Source organism: Carcharodon carcharias, chromosome 4, assembly GCF_017639515.1.
Source record: "Carcharodon carcharias isolate sCarCar2 chromosome 4, sCarCar2.pri, whole genome shotgun sequence".
Lineage (NCBI taxonomy): Eukaryota > Metazoa > Chordata > Chondrichthyes > Lamniformes > Lamnidae > Carcharodon > Carcharodon carcharias.
In genome coordinates, this window is record NC_054470.1 from 3,152,199 (window position 1) to 3,177,345 (window position 25,147).

Genomic DNA, 25,147 nt, shown 5'->3' on the forward strand with positions numbered 1-25,147 from the left:
CTTCCCACCTACATCCGTGATTCCTCTGACACCTTACGTCACATCAACAATTTCCAGTTCCCTGGCCCCAATCGCTTCCTCTTCACCATGGACGTCCAATCCCTCTACACCTCCATCCCCCACCAGGATGGTCTGAGGGCCCTTAGCTTCTTCCTCGAACAGAGGCCCGAACAATCCCCATCCACCACTACTCTCCGTCTGGCTGAACTTGTTCTCACGCTGAACAATTTCTCCTTCAACTCCTCTCACTTCCTCCAAATAAAAGGTGTGGCTATGGGTACCCACATGGGCCCCAGCTATGCCTGTCTCTTTATGGGGTATGTGGAACATTCCTTGTTGCAGTCCTACTCCGGCCCCCTTCCACAACTCTTTCTCCGATACATCGATGATTTCTTCGGTGCCGCTTCATGCTCTCGTCGGGACTTGGAAAAATTTATTAACTTTGCTTCCAATCTCCACCCCTCCATCATTTTCACGTGGTCCATCTCTGACATTTCCCTTTCCTTCCTTGACCTCTCTGTCTCAATCTCTGGTGAAAGACTGTCCACCAATATCCATTACAAACCCACCGACTCCCACAGCTATCTCGACTACAGCTCCTCACACCCCGCTTCCTGTAAGGACTCCATCCCATTCTCTCAGTTCCTTCGCCTCCGTCACATCTGTTCCGATGATGCTACATTCAAAAACAGTTCCTCTGACATGTCCTCCTTCTTCCTTAACCGAGGTTTTCCACCCACGGTCGTTGACAGGGCCCTCAACCATGTCCGGCCCATCTCCCGCGCATCCGCCCTCACGCCTTCTCCTCCCTCCCAGAAACATGATAGGGTCCCCCTTGTCCTCACTTATCACCCCACCAGCCTCCGCATTCAAAGGATCATCCTCCGCCATTTCCGCCAACTCCAGCATGATGCCACCACCAAACACATTTTCCCTTCACCCCCCTTATCGGCATTCCGTAGGGATCGCTCCCTCCGGGACACCCTGGTCCACTCCTCCATCACCCCTACTCCTCAACCCCCTCCTATGGCACCACCCCATGCCCACGCAAAAGATTCAACACCTGCCCCTTCACTTCCTCTCTCCTCACCGTCCAAGGACCCAAACACTCCTTTCAAGTGAAGCAGCATTTCACTTGCATTTCCCCCAACTTAGTCTACTGCATTCGTTGCTCCCAATGTGGTCTCCTCTACATTGGAGAGACCAAACGTAAACTGGGCGACCGCTTTGCAGAACACCTGTGGTCTGTCCGCAATAATGACCCAAACCTCCCTGTCGCTTGCCATTTTAACATTCCACCCTGTTCTCTTGCCCACATGTCTGTCCTCGGCTTGCTGCATTGTTCCAGTGAAGCCCAACGTAAACTGGAGGAACAACACCTCATCTTCCGACTAGGGACTTTACAGCCTTCCGGACTGAATATTGAATTCAACAACTTTAGGTCGTGAGCTCCCTCCCCCATCCCCACCCCCTTTCTGTTTCCCCCTTCCTTTTTTTTCCAATAAATTATAAAGAGTTTCCTTTTCCCACCTATTTCCATTATATAAAAAAACCCCCCCCACTAGAGCTATACCTTGAGTGCCCTACCATCCATTCTTAATTAGCACATTCGTTTAGATAATATCACCAACTTTAACTTTAACACCTATGTGTTCTGTTGTACTATTGTCGTTGACATCTTTTGATAATCTGCTTCTATCACTGCTTGTTTGTCCCTACAACCACACCCCCCCCCACCTCTCTCTCTCTACATCTCTCCGCCCCCCACACACACATCCTTAAACCAGCTTATATTTCAACTCTTTCTTGGACTCGAACTCAAGTTCTGTCGAATGGTCATGAGGACTCGAAACGTCAACTCTTTTCTTCTCCGCCGATGCTGCCAGACCTGCTGAGTTTTTCCAGGTAATTCTGTTTTTGTTTTGGATTTCCAGCATCCGCAGTTTTTATACCATCCTGGAGTCAAGCTATGGCCTCAGAAACGCCTGTCTGTTCCCCTAACCAATGGATCCCCTATCACTTTTGGTCCTCCTTTCTTCTTCCTCCGCACCCACATAGCCAAGCTACTCATGGTGCCACAAACCTGGCTCTGACTACACTCCTCTGAAGAACCAGTGCCATCTCCAGCTCCTAAAAGAGAAACTGGTTTGTGAATGGGACCCCAGGGGACTCCTGTACTACCTGCCTACTTCTCTTGGACTGCCTGGTGGTTTCCTCTGGTATCTCCAGGCCCTTAAGCTACAGTGTGACCACCTCTCTGAACATGCTATCCACGTAGCTCTCAGCCTCGTGGCTGCACCACATTGACTCCAGCTGTTGCTCAAGCTCTGAAACCCGGAGCTCAAGTTTCTGTTGCTGGCAGCACTTCCTGTACATGTGGTCATCTAAGACACTGGTAGAGTTCATGACTTCGCAAATATTACAGGACACGCATTCCACTTGGCTGAGCTGCCCTGCCATGTCTTAGTTCTACTTCCCTTATGTTAACTTTATTCTATTTTGGATTATTTATCTAACTTTATTATATTGGCCCTAAATTTCCCTTTTTCCTGGCAATTCTCAGTTAAATTCAAGTGTAGCTACTTGTTTAAAAATATTACACTTTTCTAATTTACTCACCAGGTCTTTATTATCAAGGTAGAAAATGAGAGGAGTACCTCCTCCCTCCTCATCGAACTCCCTCAGTCACCTCTGCTTTCGAACTCTTGTTGCTTCCCATGCTGTTTTTACAGTCCACTGCTTTGCTCTCTGGAGTAATCTGGAGGTTAATACTTTTGAGGTCCTGCTGGTAAATTTTCTACTTAGCTCCCCAAATTCTGATTGCAGTACCACATCGCTCTTTCTACCTATGTCACTTGCACCAATGTGGGCCACGACTGCTGGCTGTTCCCCCTTCCCCCTCAAGGTTCTCTGCTGCTGCTCAGTGACATATCACGATAGACATAGAAACCATAACAAAAACAGAATTACCTGGAAAAACTCAGCAGGTCTGGCAGCATCGGCGGAGAAGAAAAGAGTTGATGTTTCGAGTCCTCATGACCCTTCAACAGAACTGTTCTGTTCAGTCAATTCTGGCCAGCTCCTCCCTCATGCCTCTGTAGTTGCCTTTATTCAACTGTAATACCGTTACATCTGATTCCAGCTTTTTCCTCTCAAATTGCAGGGTAAATTCTATCATATTATGGTCACTTCCTCCTAAGGGTTCCTTCACCTTAAGCTCCCTTATCAAATCTGCCTCATTACACATCACTAAATCTAGAATTGCCTGTTCCCTAGTGGCTCCACCACAAGCTTCTGCAAAAAGCCATCTCGTAGACATTCCACAAATTCCTTTTCTTGGGATCCATTACCAACCTGATTTTCCCATCTAGCTGCATATTGAAATCCCCCATGATCACTGTAACCTTGCCTTTCTTACACACCTCTTCTATCTCCTGGTGTATCTTGTGCCCCACATCCTGACTCCTGTTCGGAGGCCTGTACATAACTCCCATTATGGTGTTTTTACCTTTGCAGTTCCTCAACTCTACCCACAATGATTCTACATCATCTGACCCTACTTCATTTCTTGCTATCGATTTAATTTCATTTCTTACTAACAAAGGAACCCCACCCCCTCTGCCTAGCTTTTCGATAGGATGTCTATCCTTGGATATTTAGCTCCCAGTCCTGATCCCCTTGCAGCCATGTCTCCGTGATGCCCACCACATCATACCTGCCAATTTCAATCTGCAGCACAAGCTCATTTACCTTATTTCGTATACTGCGTGCATTCAGATACAACACCTTTAGTCCTGTATTTCCTGTCCCCTTTCTCATTGTCATCCCTTTATCTGATGTGCTTGAAGTTAGATTCTTAGCCCTTTCCAAACATTCTGTCCTATTTTGTGTTCTGGAGACTTTAATAGCCTCTCCTGGGCTCTCCTTCCTTTTCAGTTTTTTCATGATTTTCCATGAAGTTGAATCCACCCCCCGACACGCTAACCTGCTGCTTTGTTTCCCATTAGTCATACTTCTTGGAGTTTTACCCTTCCTTCCCCCCCACTTTCTAGTTTAAAGTCATGTTGACCACCCTATTTACTCTTTTCGCTAGAACATTGGTCCCAGATCGGTTCAGGTGGAGACCATCCCAACGGTACAGATCCCTCCTGTTCCAATACTGATGCCAGTGCCCCACGAAATGGAACCCCTCTTTCCCACACCACTCCTTTAGCCACATGGTTACTTCCCTTATTCTCACGTCCCTATGCCAATTTGCACGTGGCTCAGTTAGTAATCCAGAGATTATAACCCTTGAGGACCTGTTCTTTAATTTAGTTCCTAGTTCCTGATAATCCCCAAACAGGTCCTCTTTCCTAGTCTTACCTATGATATTTGTCCCAACGTGGACCACAACAACTGGATCCTCCCCCTCCCTCTCCAATATCCTTTCAAGCCGGTCAGAGATGTCCCTCACCCTGGCACCGGGCAGGCAACATACCATGCGGGACTCTCGATCCTGCTTACAAAGGAAGCTATCAATTCCCCTAATTATAGAATCCCCTACAACTACCACTTGTCTTTTTGCTCCCCCCTCTTGAATGGCCTCCTGTGACACGGTGCCGTGGTCAGCTGGCTCATCCTCCCTACAGCCCTGTTCCTCATCCACACAGGGAGCAAGTACCTCGTACCTGTTGGACAAGGTCAAGAGCTGAGGTCGTCTGTTCCTGAACACAGGATCCCCCACCTGCCTCACTTGCAGTCACACCCTGCTGACCCTGACCACTGACCGGACTTGAGGTACTTAATCTACCGGGTGTGACCGCCTCCTAATACAAAGTGTCCAGATAACTCTCCCCCTCCCGGATGTGCCGCAGCATCTAGATCTAAGCTCTGCAGTCCTGCCACATCCAGTGTGAATGGTGATGGGCAATTAAACAACTCACTAGAGGAGGCGGCTCCACAAATATCCCATCCTCAATGATCGGGGAGCTGAGCACATCAGTGCAAAAGATAAGGCTGAAGCATTTGCTACAATCTTCAGCTAGAAGTGCCGAGTGGATGATCCATCTCGGCCTCCTCTGGAGGTCACCAGCATCACCGATGTCAGTCTTCAGACATGTCGATTCACTGTATGTTATATCAAGAAACAGTTGAAAGCACTGGATACTGCAAAGGCTATGGGCCCTGACAATATTCTGGCAATAGTATTAAAGATTTGTGCTCCAGAACTTGCCACGCCCCTAGCAAAGCTGTTTCAATACAGCTACAACATTGGCTTCTACCTGGCTACGTGCAGGTACACAAAAAGCAGGACAAATCCAACCCAGCCAATTAGTGCCCCATCAGTCTACTCTCGATCATCAGTAAAGTAATGGAAGGGGTCATCAACAGTGCTATCAAATGGCACTTGCTTAGCAATGACCTGCTCACTGATGCCCAGTTTGGGTTCCACCAGGGCCACCCAGCTCCTGACCTCATTACAGCCTTGGTTCAAACATGGGCAAAAGAGCTGAACTCCCGAGGTGAGGTGAGAGTGACATCGAGGCAGCATTTGACTGAGTGTGTCATCAAGGAGCCGTAGCAAAACTGGCGTCAATGGGAATCAGGGGGAAAATTCTCCGCTGGTTAGAGTCACACTGAGCACAAAGGAAGATGGTTGTGGTTGTTGAAGGTCGATCATCTCAGCTCCAGGACATCATTGGACGAGTTCTTCAGGGTAGTGTCCCAGACCCAACCATCTTCAGCTGCTTCGTCAATGACCTTCCTTCCATCATAAGGTCAGAACTGGGGATGTTCACTGATGATTGCACAATGTTCAGCACCATTCACGACTCCTCAGATACTGAAGCAGTCCATATCCAAATGCAGCAAGACCTGGACAATATCCAGGCTTGGGCGGACAAGTGGCAAGTTACATTCACACCACACAAGTGCCAGGCAATGGCCATTTCCAAGAGAGACAATCTAACCATTGCCCTTGACGTTCAATGGTATGACCATCACTAAATTCCCCACCATCAACATCCTGGGGAGTTACCATTAACCAGAAACTGAACTGGACTAGCCATATAAATACTGTGGCTACAAGAGCAGGTCAGAGGCTGGGAATCTTGCGACAAGTAACTCATCTCCTGACTCCCCAAAGCCTGTCCACTATCTACATGGCACAAGTCAGGAGTGTGATGGAATACTCCCCACTTGCCTGGATGAGTGCAGCTCCCACAACACTCAAGAAGCTTGACATGATCCAGGAAAAAGCAACCCATTTGATTGGCACCCTATCCACAAATATTCACTCCCTCCACCACTGACACACAGTAGCAGCATTGTGTACCATCTACAAGATGCACTACAGGAATTCACCAAGGCTCCTTAGACAGCACCTTCCAAACCCACGACCACTACTGTCTAGAAGGACAAGGGCAGCAGATACATGGGAACACCACCACTTGGAAGCGCCCATCCAAGTCACTCATCATCCCAACTTGGAAATATATCATCGTACCTTCACTGTTGTTGGGTCAAAATCCTGGAACTCCCTCCCTAACAGCACTGCGGATGTACCTACACCACATGGACTGCAGCGGTTCAAGAAGGCAGGTCACCACCACCTTCTCAAGGGCAACTAGGGATGGGCAATAAATGCTGGCCCAGCCAGCGAAGCCCACACCCCGTGAATGAATAAAAAATAGAATAATCACACCCAAAACAATGCACAAGGAACTTCTTCAGAAAATATGTGAAGGCCATTAAACGTAAACTCAGAGCCAGATCAGCTGTGTACTACAAAGGTATTGAAAAAATGGTGTCTACATACAATGTTTGCCAGAAGTACAGAAATACACAGCAGAAAGAGGAGACAATAGCTACTTAAGTACCACTCAGACCATATCATACTATGGGAGTCGATTTATTCACAAAAATAAAGAATGGTATCTCATAGTTGTAGACTCCTACTCAATGTTCCCTTTTATCCGAAAGGTGAAAGATTTAGGAGCTACAGCAATCATCTCAGCATTGCAAGTTCTGATCACTGAGCAAGGGATTCCTGAAAGAATAATACGTGACAATGGAACCCAATTCACCTCCAGTGAATTTATAGAATTCACTGAAGAGTATGGATTCAACATCATCATCTCATCACCACATTACCGAAGGGGAGATGAGTTTATAGAAGGACATGTCCAGACAGTCAAGGGAACCTTCAAGAAATGCTGAGAGACAAAGCAAGACCAAAACCTTGCCTTATTGTCACTCCAATCTACACCCCTCAAGACTGACATGAAATCACCTGCAGAGCTGTCAAGTGGAAGAAAGCGTAACACAATTCTGCCAACAAGATACATCCTCTAAGTGACTAAAATGAAGTAAGATCACAACTCCCTGGTGCACAGCTAGAAGGAGGTCAATGCTTCAACAAGCATGCTATATTCCTGCCTGAGCTGTTGAAAGGACAAACTATATATCGAGTAAAGGGTTAACCTCAGGAGCGCCTGATACTGATGTAACTACAATGCAATGTCACATGATTAAGTAACTGCAATCTGGTGGGAAGTAGAGGTACAACATTATGGATAGTGTTGAGAGGTACATGGATCTGTAAATAAACAAGAGTGTTTTTACAAATAACAGTTAATGGTAGCATTCTTAGGGTAACGCGTTTATCAAAATCCATCTGGTTTAAATATTGCAATAAAGAAACTACATCTAGACCCCGATCACAAGATGAAACATTGTACATCTACAGGATCCAACCATGAAAACCTAGAACCCAGCAAAAGTTGTTGGTAAAGCTGATGTCATATATCATTGAGACTGAAACTGATAAGCAAATGAGAAGGTATATAATCCATGTTTGACCTACACCTGAGCCAGAAAAGCAGAAAAGATCATTAACAACACCATCTACATCACTAATCAGCGAGATAAAATCAACAGCATCATTAACAAATGGTGCAACATCAACAACGTCACCAGCAACACAACATTGGAGACATCGGACATGATTCCTACAATACCAGGAGTAACATACACAACATTGGCCATGTCAAAATCACCACTAAGAGTGATGAATGCCAAATGCACAAGATGGAGACACAACATTCTACCACCTATGTAATACTGTGATATTGCTGAGAAGGAAGACATGTTGTTGAAGCTTTTTATCTTGCACTCATCTTTGCAAATGTAAGAATGTCAAATTTTAAATGATCATAACAAATTATACTACTAGGGAAAAGGATGCTAATTGGTTGCCAAGTCAACTCTGATTGGTTGAGGCATTGCCCTGGAGAAAGTGATAGGGAACTATAGGCTTCCAAGCTCCCTGGTAATTCAAAAATGATGCAAGGCTTTAAAATATTCATTTTGTTTGCAGAGAAGGGTTCCCTGCATATGAATGTATCTTGCTTCTAGTTGGGTGCTGGGTCTACCACACAGCTGAGCAACGTTGTATATGAATTTCAGTTCCTGTGCAATGCCAGGTACATCAGCTATACATCTGAATGATTGGCTGACTGATTCAAACAGCATGTTCTTTCAATTGTTCGTAATAGGCAAAGTACAGACCATACTCAATCAGCCCGGCTGCAAAACCCAAAACAAAACATCTACTGTTAGATGTGATTCAGCAATTGGGACTTGGTACTAGTTAGGATACAGGCAACAGGGCTTGGATGAGCTTAAGTTTATGGAGGGTGGAAAATGGCTCGCCAGCCAAGAGGGTGTTGGAATAGTTAAATCAAGAGGTAAGGAAGGTGTGTCTGAGGTTTCAACAGCTGCTAATCTTAGTTCAAGGTGGAGTCAGTTGATTTTTAGGCAACTTTAGTGAAGGTGTGGGTGTGTGGTTGGAAGTTCATCTTGGGGTCCAATACAACACCAAGTTATGGATATCAGATTCAGTTGTCAAGGAGAGTGATAGAGTTGGTGGATAGAGAGCAGGATTTATGGCTGGGACTGAAGACAATAGCTTTCCCCTTCGCAGTACTTATTTGGATGAACTTTCTACTCAACTAGCACTGGATGTCAAATCAGAGGTCTGACAATTTAGAAACAGTGGAGGGATCAAGAGTAGTGATGGTGAGATAGAGCTGGGTGTCATCAGTCTACTTGTGGTAAGTGACGTGTTTCAGCTGATGTTGCTGAGACCAATGTGTTGATGGAGATGGCCAAGGATAGGATAATTACTAAAAAATCCCATAAGGAATTCAGGAAAAGCATTTTTCCTCAGAGTAGTGAAAATGTACAGCTCACTGCCACATTGAGTGGTTGAGGAAAATAGCCTAGAAGCTATTAAGGGGAGAACAGCACAGAAGAATATGTTGATGGGGGAGATAAAGTAAGATGGGTGAGATTGTTGTGGAGCATAAACACCAAATCAGGCCTGGAACATTAACTTTGTTCCTTTTGCCACAAATGCTACCAGACCTGCTGGGAGTTTTCAGCATGTTCTGTTTTCATTCCAGCAAATTCCAGTTGGACCATGTGACCTGTTGCTGTCCTGTACATTTAATTTATGTTTTCTTTTATTCATTTATGGGATGTGGGCGTCACTGGCTAGGACAGCATTTATTGCCCATCCCTAGTTACCCTTGAGAAGGTGGTAGTGAGCTGTCTTCTTGAACCACTGCAGTCCATGTGGCGTAGGTACACTCAAAGTGCTGTTAGGAAGGGAGTTCCAGGATTTTGACCCAACGACAGTGAAGGAACGGCGATATATTTCCAAGTCAGGATGGTGAGTGACTTGGAGGAGAACTTCCAGTTGGGGGTGGTCCCATGTATCTGCTGCCCTTGTCCTTCTAAATGATAGCAGTTGTGGGTTTGGAAGGTGCTGCCCAAGGAGCCTTGGTGAGTTTCTGCAGTGCTACTTATAATTGGTACACACTGCTACCACTGTTCATCAGTGGTGGAGGGAGTGAATGTTTGTGGAAGGAGTGCCAATCAAGCGGGCTGCTTTGTCCTGGATGATGTCAAGCTCTTTGAGTGTTGTGGGAGCTGCACTCATCCAGGCAAGTGGGAAGTATTCCATCACACTCCTGATTTGTTCCTTGTCTTGGTGGACAGGCTTTGGGGAGTCAGGAGATGAGTTACTCGCCGCAGGATTCTTAGCCTCTGACCTGCTGTTGTAGCCACAGTATTTATATGGCTAGTCCATTTCAGTTTCTAGTCAATAGTAACCCCCAGGATATAGACAGTGGGGTACTTCAGCGATGGTAATACCGTTGAATGTCAAGGGACAATAGTTAGATTCTCCCTTGTTGGAGATGGCCATTGCCTGCCACTTCTGTGATGCAAATGTTACTTGCCATTTGTCAGCCCAACCAGCAGAGAGTTCTATGTATGTCATTTCTCCAATTCCTCCTCTTATCCCCTTACACATCCACAATGACATTTCTGTAAAAATGAAGGCAATGTACTCATTTAATACAGAAACAGAAAATGCTGGAAATACTCAACAGGAACATCTACTCAAGCAACATCTGTGGTGAGAAACAGATTTAATGTTTAAGTTGATGATGATCCTTCATCAGAATTCATTTAATATTCCCTTAATTTATTTTGCCTGCATCTTTAGTTCAATATTTAAAATGTATTTATAATATCCTTCACTATTAGAGTCAACCGTGGCTCAGTTGGTAGCTCAGTTTGGGTTCTGCCAGTGCCATCAGCTCCTGAGCTCATTACATTCAAACATGGACAAAGAGCTGAACTCCCAAAATGAGTTGAGGGAGTCTGCCCTTGACATCAGGAAGGCAGCTCACAGCCACCTTCTCAAGGGCAATTAGGGATGGGCAATAAATGCTGGTCTAGCCAGCGATGCCCACATCCCGAGAATGAATAAATAAAAAGCGTCACTACAGGACTTGAAAACCCAAAACAAGGCTGACACACCACTGCAGTGCTGATTGAGGCTGCACTGTTGGAGGTGCTGTTGTTTGGATGAGATGAGTTAAACTGAGCCTACATCTGTCCGCTCAGGCAAACATAAAAAATGCTTGGGGAGTATTTCAAAGAAGAACAGAGGAGTTATTCCTAGAGTCTTGGCCAATATTTATCCTCAATCAACATCACAAAAACAGTTAATCTGGCATTATCACATTATTGTTTTTGGGACCTTGCTATGTGCAAATTGGCTGGCATTTTTCCTATGTTTCAATGTTGACTTTGGGGTGTCCTGATGTTGGGAAAGACACTATATATCTTCTTCTGAGTTCTCTGTCTGAAGGAAGTTCCTTGGTGATTATTCACCAAAGCACAGCAAAGTGCTATGATGTTTTTACAACAGCTAAGGCAAGGATTCCGGCACCAAGTCTTCCTCTGCTGGAACAAGGATCGAACCCCGTGCTGTTGGCGTTAATCTGATCCAGATGCTAGCTGTCTAAGGTACCCAGTACCCCATCTATATATATATGCATATATTTCTGTCCTCTTATTTCCTTCTGTCTTTCTTCATAACACCTCTTATCTGTTCTCATTAATTTTTTTGGTTTCTCCACATTTAGCTTGCATTTCTTGTCTATTTTTAGCCTTTTTAATTTTAATATTTCTACTCATTCGAGGAACTACAGCTTTTGCTGCACCACCTGTACTTACTCTTAGAAATATGTCTTAACTGTACCTTAATCATCTCCGTTTGAATGTTTTTCATTTTTATACCCTATTATTTACCAATATTTCTTTCCTGATTTTCTGGACTAGTTCCCTTTTTATCTCATTAAGGTTGGCTTTTTTCCAGTCAAGTAACTTTATTTTTGATTTTCCTCCTCCACTGCAATTTTTATATCAAATATAATGGTATTATGTTCACTGCTTCCCTTATATTATCTGCTTGCCCTTTTTAGTTATCCAGAACTAGAAACATGACTCTAAAACACACCAATTTAGAATGCAACCATGATACATTATAGAAATTCCGCCCTTTCTTGGGATAATTGAAGTTACCCATTGTTATGGCCCTGCTATTCTCTTACTTACTTTGAAATTTATCGACACAGCTTTTTCTCCACTTCCTTTCCACTGTTTGGTGAATTATAATACTCTCCCAATAGAATATCAGTTCTCTGTTTATTCCTTAACTCTAACCAAATAGATTGAGGTTTTGCGCTGCTTGCTAAATCACCCCTATTTTCCAAATCTGCATGTATTTTTGGATTAACACTACAACCTTCCTCCCTATATTCCTACTCTATCCCACCTTGGTATTTTATAAATGGGAAAGCTCAACTCCTCTTTATGGGTGTCAATCTTCTTGGATTGTGCCGAGGACTGAAATGTCTCTTGCTTTTATGCTCACATTTATGTCTTTGGCAGTGTTCCAGTGAAGCTCAACATAAACATGGAGCACAGCACCTCACCTTTTAATTAGGCACTTTCTGGACTGAAAATTAAGTTAAACAATTTCAGACCATGAACTCTGTTCCCCATTTTGATTCTTTTTTTTTGCCACATGCCAGTCTGACTCTTGTATTTCTTGATTTTACTTATTATGCCATTCCCATCAGCCTGGACAAATGCTTTGTTTCTTTACTACAAGCATTACCAGGGCTGACGCATGGGTATTTGCTGCCCTAGCCAACCTTCAGCCTGACGCACCCTTCCCCACCCCAGCCTCCACACTCTCGGAAGGAATGATAGAAACCCGATTACATGTGTGTTTTCTCAACAGGACAGAGACATATAGTAAACTGACCTGCAGATAGATTGTCAACTCTGGCTGGACATATTCTGGGAGACGTTGGCAGATGTGACGTCATGGAAAGCTGGAGGCAAGGCATTAGCGGGTTCTAACGGGAAGCAGGTCCCAGGAATCTGGGCCCAGGGTTAGGGAGCAAGTTAACATGGTGATTCACTTTCTATCAGGCAAGAGCAAGGAGCAGATAGAAGTTGTAAGCAATACAACTTTTAACTTAAAACATGCAAAACCTGCAAATTATTTAGGATGCTCAAATAAAAATGATACCAAGTATTATAAATATTACAAAGTCAAATGTTACCAGAAAACTACTCACAGAAACAAACTGCTTGCACTGAACAACAATACACCACTTTTATTAGTACCCTACCCCCTACAGGCCTTATTCAGTATCTCAGGTAATGTTTATGAATGATAGTGGAACCATGGCAGACCTAATGCTTAACCTTTTGCAATAAGTTATATAAGCATTCACATGAAACGTTTAATTATGTTTTTGCACATATACCAAATATCCACACATTGGTCTGTATTTATATATATATCTATGTGAGAGAAAGCAGACATTGTGACAAAAACATTACACACAGGTGTGGAATAAAGCTCCGCTATTTAATTTCCAGTCACAGTCATAAATAGAAATAATGTGAGAACATTTGCAGCAAACCTTAAAAACATATTACTGACCTGATCAGAAGTGAAGTGACCCAAACACCCACTCACAACCATTGTGGTGGGACTAACACGTACTCACACTCAATCCTTCCAATAAAATTCAAATCCCACCAATCCCATCACAACCTGCCAAACTCCCAGCCAATTGGAGTCCCCCTAGCTTTTTTTTCAGTTTAAGAAGGTTTGAATTTGATTGGAAACAAAAGCAGAAACAGAAAAACTGGAAAAACTCAGCAGGTCTGGCAGCATCGGCGGAGAAGAGTACAGTTGATGTTTCGAGTCCTCATGACCCTTCAACAGAACTACGCTGTGTTATGCTGTCAGTGTGTGGCAAGCCTCATGATGATGGGAGCTGTAATGTCTTTCTGCTTGGTTGCTGATGGGACTGAATTGCTTAAAATATAATTTTAAAATTGCCTGGAGTGCTTTGTTTGACCACCGCTGATTGATGCTGAGCTTCATGGGTTCCAGCTGGCCTTCAGTTCTGATTTTCCCAAATATTGCTGGCCTTGGCAACCATCTAGTTCGCTTAGTAGTTGCGCCAGCCACGGCCATGAGCATTCCCTTTGCCTTTTGTTCCATGACATCCTTGTTATTTAATCTCCCCTTCCCTCTATCCCCTCCCCCTTTCAACATTGTGAAACCCATCACATTTCTACCATCCTACAGTTCTGACCAAGGGTCCTACCAACTGGAGTATAAAGTTGTACTCTCTCTCCACAGATGCTGTCACAGATTTGCTGAGTATTTCCAGCACTTTCTGTTTTAATTTCAGATTTCCAGTATCCGAAATTGTTTTTATCTTCTCAGGAGTGTCTTAAAGGGGGAGAGGTGGAGGGGCAGAGAAATCAGGGGAGTGAATGTCGGAAACAAAAACAGAATTACCTGGAAAAACTCAGCAGGTCTGGCAGCATCGGCGGAGAAGAACAAAGTTGACGTTTCGAGTCCTCATGACCCTTCAACAGAACTAAGTAAAATAGGAGGGGTGAAATATAAGCTGGTTTAAGGTGGGGGGTGGGGGGAGAGAAGTTGGGGGGGGGGAGGTTGTAGGAACAAGCAAGCAATGATAGGGGCAGATAATCAAAAGATGTCACAGACAAGAGAACATAGAGGTGTTGAAGGTGGTGATATTATCTAAAAGAATGTGCTAATTAAGAATGGATGGCAGGACATGCAAGGTACAGATAGCGCTAGTGGGGGTGGGGTGAAATAAGACTAAAAGGGCATAAAAGGTATAGATTTAAAAATAACGGAAATAGGTGGGAAAAGAAAAATCTATATAACTTATTGGAAAAAACAAAAGGGAGGGGGAAGAAACAGAAAGGGGGTGGGGTTGGAGGAGGGAGTTCAAGATCTAAAGTTATTGAATTCAATATTCAGTCTGGAAGGCTGTAAAGTGCCTAGTCGGAAATTGAGGTGCTTTTCCTCCAGTTTGCGTTGGGCTTCACTGGAACAATGCAGCAGACCAAGGACAGACATGTGGGCAAGAGAGCAGGGTGGGGTGTTAAAATGGCAAGCGACAGGGAGGTTTGGGTCATTCTTGCGGACAGACCGAAGGTGTTCTGCAAAGCGGTCGCCCAGTGTGTGTTTGATCTCTCCAATGTAGAGGAGACCAAATTGGGAGCAACGAATGCAGTAGACTAAGTTGGGGGAAATGCAAGTGAAATGTTGTTTCACTTGAAAGGAGTGTTTGGGCCCTTGGACGGTGAGGAGAGAGGAAGTGAAGGGGCAGGTGTTGCATCTTTTGCGTGGGCATGGGGTGGTGCCGTAGGAGGGGGTTGAGGAGTAGGGGGTGATGGAGGAGTGGACCTGGAGGGAACGATCCCTATGAAATGCTGATAGTAGGGGTGAAGGGAAGATGTGTTTGGTGGTGGCATCATGCTGGAGTTGGCGGAAATGGCGGAGGATGATCCTTCGAATGCGGAGGCTGGTGGGGTGATAAGTGAGGACAAGGGGGACCCTATCATGTTTCTGGGAGGGAGGAGAAGGCGTGAGGGCGGATGCGCGGGAGATGGGCCGGACACGGTTGAGGGCCCTGTCCACCACCGTGGGTGGAAAACCTCGGTTGAGGAAGAAGGAGGACATGAATGTGTGAGTTTGGGGGCACAGAGGGCTGACAGCACAGCCGCCAGTGGTGGGATAAAGGAGGAGGGACATGCAGGGGACCCCAGAGTTGGAGGGTTACTTTAGCGGGGGGGGGGGGGGATAAAATCGGGAGTGACGTAAGACGTGCGGGTTATAAAATTCAGGTTGTTAGACATTCAGCTCCTGCAGGGACCGAGCTCCCTCTGGCTCTGCCTCTGGCTCTGGCTCTGGGCTGCCGAGCGGAGCGGGGCGGGGCGGGGCGGGGAGGGGCGGGGCGGGGCGGCTGTCAATCAGCGCTGACGTCACAAAGGCCGGTCGAATGGAGCGGGCGGCGGGGTTCGCGTTCCCGGAAGAGCTGACAGGCTGTGGGGGTCGGAGCCGGAGCCGGAGCTGGAGCTGCGGCCGCGGCATGTGTGCGCTATGGAGGGGAAGAAGCTGGAGATTCCAACCGGGGTGCTGGACGATCTCTGCAGGTAAACACGGCAGAGGCGGCGGGTAAAACAAACCCCAGCTCCCCCCCCCCCCCCCCCCCCCGGCAAAGGCCGAGCTTTCCCCTGGGGGGGGGGGCAGGGGAGAGTGGTCAAGGAGGAAGTGAGGGCCCCGGAGGAGGAGGAGGAGGAGGAGGAGGAAATGCGCTGGGACTGGACAGCCGGACTGACCAGGGCCAAAGTTTAAAACTCAATCCGATTCAAAGCAGAGGGAGCCCCTGGGATCCTGGGATATTGTTTCATGTAAACCAGGGGGGTAAATGGGGGTTGGGGTGGGGGGTAAATGGGGGTGGGGTGGGGGGTAAATGGGGGGTGGGGATGGGGGTGGGGGGGTAAATGGTGGTTGGGGTGGGGTGGGATGTCGGGTGTGGGGGGGGTAAATGGGGGTGGGGTGGGGGGTAAATGGGGGGTGGGGTGTGGGGGGGGTAAATGGGGGGTGGGGTGTGGGGGGGGTAAATGGGGGGTGGGGTGTGGGGGGGGTAAATGGGGGGTGGGGTGTGGGGGGGGGGTAAATGGGGGGTGGGGTGTGGGGGGGGTAAATGGGGGGTGGGGTGTGGGGGGGGTAAATGGGTGGGGTGTGGGGGGGTAAATGGGGGGTGGGGTGTGGGGGGGTAAATGGTGGGGTGGGGGGTAAATGGTGGGGTGGGGGGGTAAATGGGGGGTGGGGTGTGGGGGGGTAAATGGGGGGTGGGGTGTGGGGGGGTAAATGGGGGGTGGGGTGTGGGGGGGTAAATGGGGGGTGGGGTGTGGGGGGGTAAATGGGGGGTGGGGTGTGGGGGGGTAAATGGGGGGTGGGGTGTGGGGGGGTAAATGGGGGGTGGGGTGTGGGGGGGGGTAAATGGGGGGTGGGGTGTGGGGGGGGTAAATGGGGGGTGGGGTGTGGGGGGGGTAAATGGGGGTGGGGTGTGGGGGGGGTAAATGGGGGGTGGGGTGTGGGGGGGGTAAATGGGGGTGGGGTGTGGGGGGGGTAAATGGGGGGGGTGGGGGAGTAAATGGGGGGTGGGGTAAATGGCCAGCTTCATTCTTGTTTGGGGAATGGGATCGCACCGTGCGAAGTGTTGTAAAGCGAGAGGACATCTTGTGATACTGTTTCCTTACAATATAAACTCTCACTGGCTGTAAGTTTGTAAAGGGACAAACTCAAGAGACTTTTAGATTAGCATTTCTTACCCCCTTTTTAAATTCACAATCTTTTAAACCAAACGCTGTGGGTTGTTTAAAGCTTTTATTACTCCAGGTGGCGGGGAGGAATGTGATGAATGTGGCGATTTCTGTTGTGCATCGCTTCACGATGCAGAATTTAACATCCCCTCCACAACACAAAAACCCTAAGCAGCTCCTGCAGACATTGATTTCAATTTTTAAAAGTGTCTTGCTATAGAAACTTAACATGTGTGACCTGACAAGATTGAAGCATAAATTTACCTTATGTACGTGGTCTGCCAAGTTTTAGCGAATGGCTCTTAGATGAACGAAGAGTCAGTATTTTAGGATATATTTACAATACCCCATTGAGACAGTCACAAACTGAGTTGGGCTGGTCACATAGCCAGAATGCCTGACACTCAGCAAAGGGAATCTTCAATGGAGAGCTTGAGTCTGGGGTGCACTCTCATGATGGTCAAAGGAATTACTACAAGGATACTCTGAAGGCTTCACTTACTAGTTTTGATATTGATTTCTGGTCCTGGGAGAAGCTTTCACAGGATTGCTGCACCTGGCACAACCAAAAAAAAAAAAATTGGTGCAGCCTTCTTTTGAAAGCAAGCAAACATCAGAGGCAGAAAGAAAATGCAAGGGGAGACGAAGACCCACACCAGCAACTTCTGTAAAGTCGTCTGCAGTTTCCTGTCCTATTTGTATCAGAACCTTCTGGGCACAGATTGGCCTTAACAGTCACCTATGTACTTCAAGTAACCAATCAGTTACTGGGGGCATAGGTTTAAGGTGATTGGTAGAAGGATTAGAGGGGGCATGAGGAAAAACATCTGGAGTTCACTGCCTCAGTTGGTGTTTGAGGCTGAAGCACTCAACTCATTTAAAAGGTTCCTGGATCTGCGTGTGAAGTGCTGTAACCTACAAGGCCATGGAAAAGATGTTGAAAAGTGGGATTAAAATGAGCAGCTGTTTCTTTATTTCTCTTTTTGGCTGGTGCAGACACTATGGGCTGAATGGTCTCTTTCTGCATCGTAACTTTTCTGTGGCTCTGTGGTATCCACTGGAAATCGACCAAAGACCTCACATGATGAACATGGCAATCTTCGCTTTGAAGGATGAACAAGAGGAAGGACAATACAGTGCACTTTTGGATCAAAGTCTTCTGCTCTACTGCTAAAAACCATGCACTGAATCTGAATTTATACTTTTTTAATTCATTTATGGGATGTGGGCTTCGCTGGATGGGCCAGCATTTATTGCCCACCCCTAGTTGCCCTTGAGAAGGTGGTGATGAGCTGCCTTATTGAACCGCGGCAGTCCATGTGGTGTCAGTACACCCATAGTGCTGTTAGGAAGGGAGTTCCAGGTTTTTGACCTTGTGACAGTGAACGAACGGTGATGTATTTCCAAGTCAGGATGCTGAGTGGCTTGGAGGGGAACTTCCAGGTGGTGGTGTTCCCATCTATCTGCTGCCCTTGTCCTTCTAGAAGGTAGTGGTTGTGGGTTCGGAAGGTGTTGCCTCAGGAGCCTTGGTGAATTACTGCAGTGCATCTTGTAGATGGTACACACTGCTGCTACTGTGCGTCGGTGGTGGAGGGAGTGAATGTTTATGGATGTGGTGCCAATCAAGCGGGTTGCTTTGTCCTGGATGGTGTGAATCATCTTGAATGTTGTGGGAGCTGCACTCATCCAGGCAAGTGGAGAGTATTCCATCACACTCCTGACTTGTACCGTTGTAGATGGTGGACAGGCAATGCTGTGTCAGGAGGTGAGTTACTCACCGCAGGATTCCTAGCCTCTGACCTGCGGTTGTAGCCTCAGCCCTGGCTAGTGCAGTTCAGTTTCTGGTCAATGGTAATCCCCAGGATGTTGCTAGTGGGGCATTCAGTATGGCGATGCCATTGAACGTCAAAGGGCAATGGTTAGATTCTCGCCTGGATATTGTCCAGGTCTTGCTGCATTTGGACATGGACAGCTTCAGTATCTGAGGAATCGTGAATGGTGCTGAACATTGTGCAATAGTCAGCGAACATACATATGATCGTATGATGGAAGGAAGGTCATTGATGAAGCAGCTGAAGATGGTTGGGTGAGGACACTGCCCTGAGGAACTCCTGCAGTTTTGCTCTGGAGCTGAGGTGACTGACCTCCAATAGCCACAATCATCTTCCTTTGTGCTAGGTATGACTCCAACCAACCAGTGGAGAGTTTTCCCCCGATTCCCATTGATTCCGGTTTTGCTCGGGCTCCTTGATGCCACACTCAGTTAAATGTGGCCATGATGTCAAGGGTAGTCACTGTCACCCTCACCTTGGGAGTTCAGCTCTTTTGTCTGTGTTTGAGCTGTCGGACTGAAGCTTAAAATGCATCCTTAGTGCAGTTGTACTTGTTTTTTGAAAAGTGAAATTAAAAAATGTTAATGTTCCAATTCCACATACAAATTTGGAGCAGGAGTAGGCCACTTGCCCCTCGAGCCTGCTCAGCCATTCAATAAGATCATGGCTGATCTGGTTGTAACCTCAACTCCAAATTCCCACCTACCCCGATAACCTTTCACCCTCTTGTTTATCAAGAATCCATCTACATCTGCCTTAAAATTATTCATAAACTCTGCTTCCACCGTCTTTTGAGGAAGAGAGTTCCAAAGACTCATGACCCTCAGAGAAAAAAATTCTCATCTGTCTTAAATGGCGAACTTTTTTTAAAACAGTGACCCTTAGTTCTAGATTCTGCCATTAGAGGCAATATCCTTTCCACATCCACCCTATCAAGACCCCTCAGGATCTTACATGTTTAATTAGATAAATCTCCAGGCCTGGATGAAATGTATCCCAGGCTGTTGAGTGAGGCAAGGGAGGAGATAGCAGGGGCGCTGGCAATAATTTTCAATACCTCTCTGGCCACAGGAGAGGTGCCAGAGAACTGGAGGACAGCCAATGTGGTACAGTTATTCAAGAAGGGAGGAAGGGATAAACCAAGGAACTACAGGCCTGTTAGTCTAATCTCAGGGGTGGGGAAACTATTGGAAGCAATTCTGAGGGACAGAATTAATCAACACTTGGGAAGGCAGGGATTAATCAAGGACACTCAGCATGGTTTTGTTAAGGGGAGGTCATGTCTGACTAATTTGATTAAATTTTTCAAGGAGCTGATCGGGTGTGTAGATGAGGGCACGCATTTGACATAGTCTACTTGGACTTCAGCAAGGCTTTTGATAAGGTCCCACATGGGAGGCTGATAACGAAGGTAAGAGCCCATGGGATCCAAGGCAACTTGGCAAATTGGATCCAGAATTGGCTGAGTGGCAGGAAGCAGAGGGTGATGGTCAAGGGGTGTTTTTGTGACTGGATGCCAGTGTCCAGTGGGGTTCCCCAGGGATTGGTGTTGGGTCCCTTGCTGTTTGTGGTATATATAAACGATTTAGACTTGAATGTAGGAGGTATGTTCAGTATGTTCACGGATGACAGGAAAATTAGTGGGGTGGTAAATAGTGAGGAGGATAGCCTTAGATTACAGGAGGATATAGGCGGGCTGGTCAGATGGGCTAATCAGTGGCAAATGGAATTTAATCCGGATAAGTGTGAGGTGATGCACTTGGGCAGGACAAACAAGGCACGGGAATACATGATGAATGGTAGGACCCTGGGAAGTACCAAGGATCAGAGGGACCTTGGTGTACATGCCCAGTTGTCCCTTAAGGTAGTGGGACAGGTAGATAAGGTGGTTAAGAAGGCATATGGGACACTGCCTTTGTTAGCCAAGGCATAGAATATAAGGGCAGGGAGGATATGCTGGTTAGGCCACAGCTAGAGTATTGTGTGTAGTTTTGGAACCTGCATTATAGGAAGGATGTGATTGCACTAGAGAGAGTGCAGAGGGATTTACCAGGATGTTGCCTGGGCTGGAGAGTTTTAGTTATGAGGAGAGATTGGATAGACTGGGGTTATTTTTCCTGGAGCAGAGGAGAATGAGGGGGACACAATTGAGGTGTACAAAATTTATGAGGGGCATAGTTAGGGTAGACAGGAAGGAACTTTTCCCCTTGGTGGAGGGATCAATAACCAGGGGGCATAGATTTTAAGATAAGGGGCAGGAGTTTAGAGGGGATGTGAGGAAGAATTTTTTCACCCAGAGGGTGGTGGGAATCTGGAACTCACTGCCTGAAAGGGTGGTAGAGGCAGAAGCCCTCATAACATTTAAGAAGTATTTGGATGTGCGCTTGCGATGCCATGGCATACAAGGCTATGGGCCTAGTGCTGGAAAATGGGATTAAAATAGTTAAGTACTTGTTTGACAGATTCTATGGGCCAAAGGGCCTTTTTCTGTGCTGTAGACCTCTATGGCTCTATGTTTCAATCAAGGCACCTCTTACTCTTCTAAACTCCAGCAGAGAAAACCCTAGCCTGACCAACCTTTCCTCATAAGACAACCCGTCCATTCCAGGTATTGGTCTAGTAAACCTTTTTCTGAACAGCTCCCAACACATTTACATCCTTCCTTTAATAAGGAGTACTCCAGATGTTCCCTCACCAGTGTCCTATATAACTGAAGCATCACTTCTGTACTTTTATTTTCAATTCCTGTCTCAATAAACAATAACATTCTATTAGCTTTCTAATTACTTGCTGTACCTGCATATTAACCTTTTGCAATTCATGCAGTCGGACATCCAGATCCCTCTGCATCTCAGAGCTCTGAAATCTCTCACCATTTAAATAATATGCTTTTTTTTAGTCTTCCTGCCAAAATGGATAATTTCACATTTTCCCACATTATACTCTATTTGCCAGATCTTTGCCCATTCACTTAGCCTATCTTAACCTATCTATATCCCTTTGTATCTTCCTTGTGTCCTGTTCATAAATTATTTTACTTTGTGTTATAGGCAAATTTAGTAACCAGTCCTTCGGCCCTTCACCCGAGTCATTGATATAAATTGTAAAAAATTGAGACCCCAGCACTGGTCCTGTGGCACACCACTCTACATCTTACACCAGAAAACGACCCTGTTAGCTAGCCAATCTTCTATCCATGCCAATATGTTACCCCCTACACCATGAGCTTTTATTTTCCACAATAACCTTTGATGTGGAACTTTATCACGTGCCTTCTGGAAATCTAAGTACAGCACATCCATTGATATGCCTTTATCCACAGCACATTTTATTATTTCAAAGAACTCCAGTAAATTGATTAAACATAATTTCCCTCTCTCAAAACCATGTTGACTTTGTCTGATCACCTTTAATTTATTTAAGTGCTCAGTTAGAACGTCTTTAGTAAAAGCTTCCAACATTTTCCCTATGTCAGATGTTAAGCTAACTGGCCTGTGGTTTCCTGCTTTCTATCTGCCTCCCTTTTTTTGAATAAAGGAGGTACGTTTGCTATTTTCCAAAGTAATGGAACCTTCCCTGAATTCAGGGAATTGTGGAAAATTAAAACCAACGCATAAAATATCTCACTAGCCACTCCTTTTAAAACCCTAGGATGAAGTCCATCAGGACCTGGGGACTTGTCAGCCCACAGCTCCAACAATTTTCTCAGTATGACTTCTCTGGTGATTGTAATTTTCCTCCCTCCCTTTCATTTCCTGATTTACAGCTATTTCTGGGATGTTACTTGTTTCCTTTATAGTGAAAATGGATGCAAGCTACCTGTTCAGTTCATCTGCCATCTCCTTATTTTCCATTATTAATTCCCCAGATTCCCTTTCCATTGGATTAATGTTCACTTTAACTAATCTAAAAATATGTATAGCAATTAGCTAGCTTTCTCTCGTACTCTAATTTTTCCCTCATTAATCTTTTAGTCATTCTTTGCTATCTATTATATTCTGTCCAGCCTTCTGACTTGCCACCCATCCTTGTGCAATTGTATGCTTTTTCTTTAAGTTTGATACTAACTCTAACTTTTCCAGTTAATCGTGGATTGTAAGTCCTCCCCTTGGAATTTTTCTTTCTCGTTGGAATGCAAAGCTGAAGGATGAGGCTGAAGAGTGATATTTTCTCTGAAAGTTTGTCTTGTGCCATTACCTAAACTTGTTAGGGAAATTGTCCATAGGAGGAGGAAGTCATTCTATATTTAATGTCAGTATTAAGTCAAATTTACCTTGCCTTGATGTAGCCTGTTGCGTAACTTGCCTATTACTAGTTCTGCTGATTGAGCAATTGTGCAAATAGATGATGTAGCTAATTTTCTTTTCCATTTTGACCTATTCATGTTCTGTGGCTAAAATATAAAAACATCTTGGAATAGTTATAACACATAATGAGGCCATTTGGTCCATTGTGTCTACCTGAGCCATGGGCAAACTGGCATAGGGTAAATAAATCCAAGGAGTTAAATGCATGGCTCAAAGATTGGTGTGGGAGGAATGGGTTTCAGTTCATGGGGCACTGGCACCAGGACTGGGATGGAAGGAGCTGCTCTGGTGGGATGGGCTTCATTTGAACTGTGCTGGGACCAGTGTCCTGGTGACTTGAATAACTGTAGGGAAGGCTTTAAACTAATTAGAGGTGGGGAGGGTTCTGGAGAGGGGATACAGGGGCTTACAAAGCAAAAGGATATGGCAGCATTGCAGGGCAGCTATTTAGGTAATACCCAGAGTGTGACAGGAAGGAACAGAGTGTACAAACATTAAAAAAAGCAGTAAATAGGGTCAAAGGGGGAAAAATTAGTAAAAAGGCAAAATTAATGGCTCTTTACTTAAATGCTTCATAGTATTCGGAACAAAATAAATGAATTAAGTGCACAAATAGAGGTTACTGGATATGATCTTATAGCCATTATGGAGACATGGTCACAAGGAGATCAAAGTTGGGAGCTAAATAATCAGGGATATGTGACTTTTCAAAAGGCTGAAGGAAAGGGTGGTGGGGTAGCTTTGTTAGTACAAGATGGAATAAATACGATAGCAACAAATGATCTTGGATCGGAAGATGTGGAGTCCATATGGGTGGAGGTAAGAAATAACAAGGGGAAGAAGACAGTGGTGCGAGTAGTCTTTGGGCCCCTAACAGTAGCAATATTGTAGGACAGAGAATAAATCAGGAGATAATGAGGGCATGTAAAAAAGGCAGTACATTAATCATGAGCGTCTTTAATCTTATAGATTGGGGAAATTTCCATTGGCAGGGGTAAGAATTCATGGACTGTATTCGAGATAGTTTCCTAGAACAATATGTTGTGGATTCACTGAGGGATCAGGCTATTTTGGATCTGGTAAAGTGTGATGAGGCAGGTTTAATAAATGATCTCAAAGTAAAAGATCCCCTAGGAAACAGTGGCAGAATTTAGCTTTCAGTTTGAGAGTGAGAAACTTGGTTTGGAAACAACTGTGCTAAATAAGGGTAATTACAAAGAAATGAGGGCAGAGTTGGCTGGAATGGACTGGGAATGGAGTTTAGCAGAAAAGACGGTTGATGAACAATGGCAGACATTTAAGAAAATAGTTCATGACTCACAACAAAGATATATCCCAGTGAGGTAGAAGGATTCTGGGTAGGGGATAAACCAACCAATCTTAACCAAGGAAGTAAAGGACAGTAACAAATTGAAAGAAAAAATATACAACGTGGCAAAGATTAATGGTGAGCCAAAGGATTGGGAAGTTTTAAAAACCAACAAAAGATGACCAAAAAAAAAGAGGGAGAGAAAATAAACTTTGAAAGTAAACTAGCAAGTAATATAAAAATAGACAGGAAGAGCTTCTTTAAATATATAGGAAGGAAGAGAGAGGCCAAAGTGAACATAGGCCCCTTAGAGAATGAGGCTGGGGAAATAATAATGGGGAACCAGGAAATGGCAGAGGAATTGAATAACTTTGCATCAGTCTTCACACTAGAAGACACTAATAGCATTCCAAAAATACTAAATAATCAAGGGGCAAAAGCGGGAGTGGAGTGGAGGGGTGGGGGGGGGGAGGTCGGTGGTGGCTGCGGTGGGATGGTGGGAAATGAATAGAATAACTATCACTAGAGAAAAAGTACTAGGAAACTAATGGGGCTAAAGGCCAATAAGTCCCCTGGACCTGATGGGTTGGATCCTAGGATATTAAAGGAAGTAGCTG

The 25,147-nt window shown here is 45.4% G+C and overlaps 1 protein-coding gene across 1 annotated transcript in view; it reads left to right on the plus strand.

The window, feature by feature from the left end:
- The first annotated feature begins 15,759 nt into the window (after nt 1–15,759).
- dcp2 (decapping mRNA 2) overlaps nt 15,760–25,147 on the plus strand; it is a 45,928-nt gene continuing 36,540 nt past the window's right edge. The window contains exon 1 of the mRNA XM_041186558.1: nt 15,760–15,906. Within this exon, the coding sequence (XP_041042492.1) occupies nt 15,854–15,906 (53 nt within the window). The 5' untranslated portion in view covers nt 15,760–15,853. The remainder of the gene's footprint in view (nt 15,907–25,147) is intronic.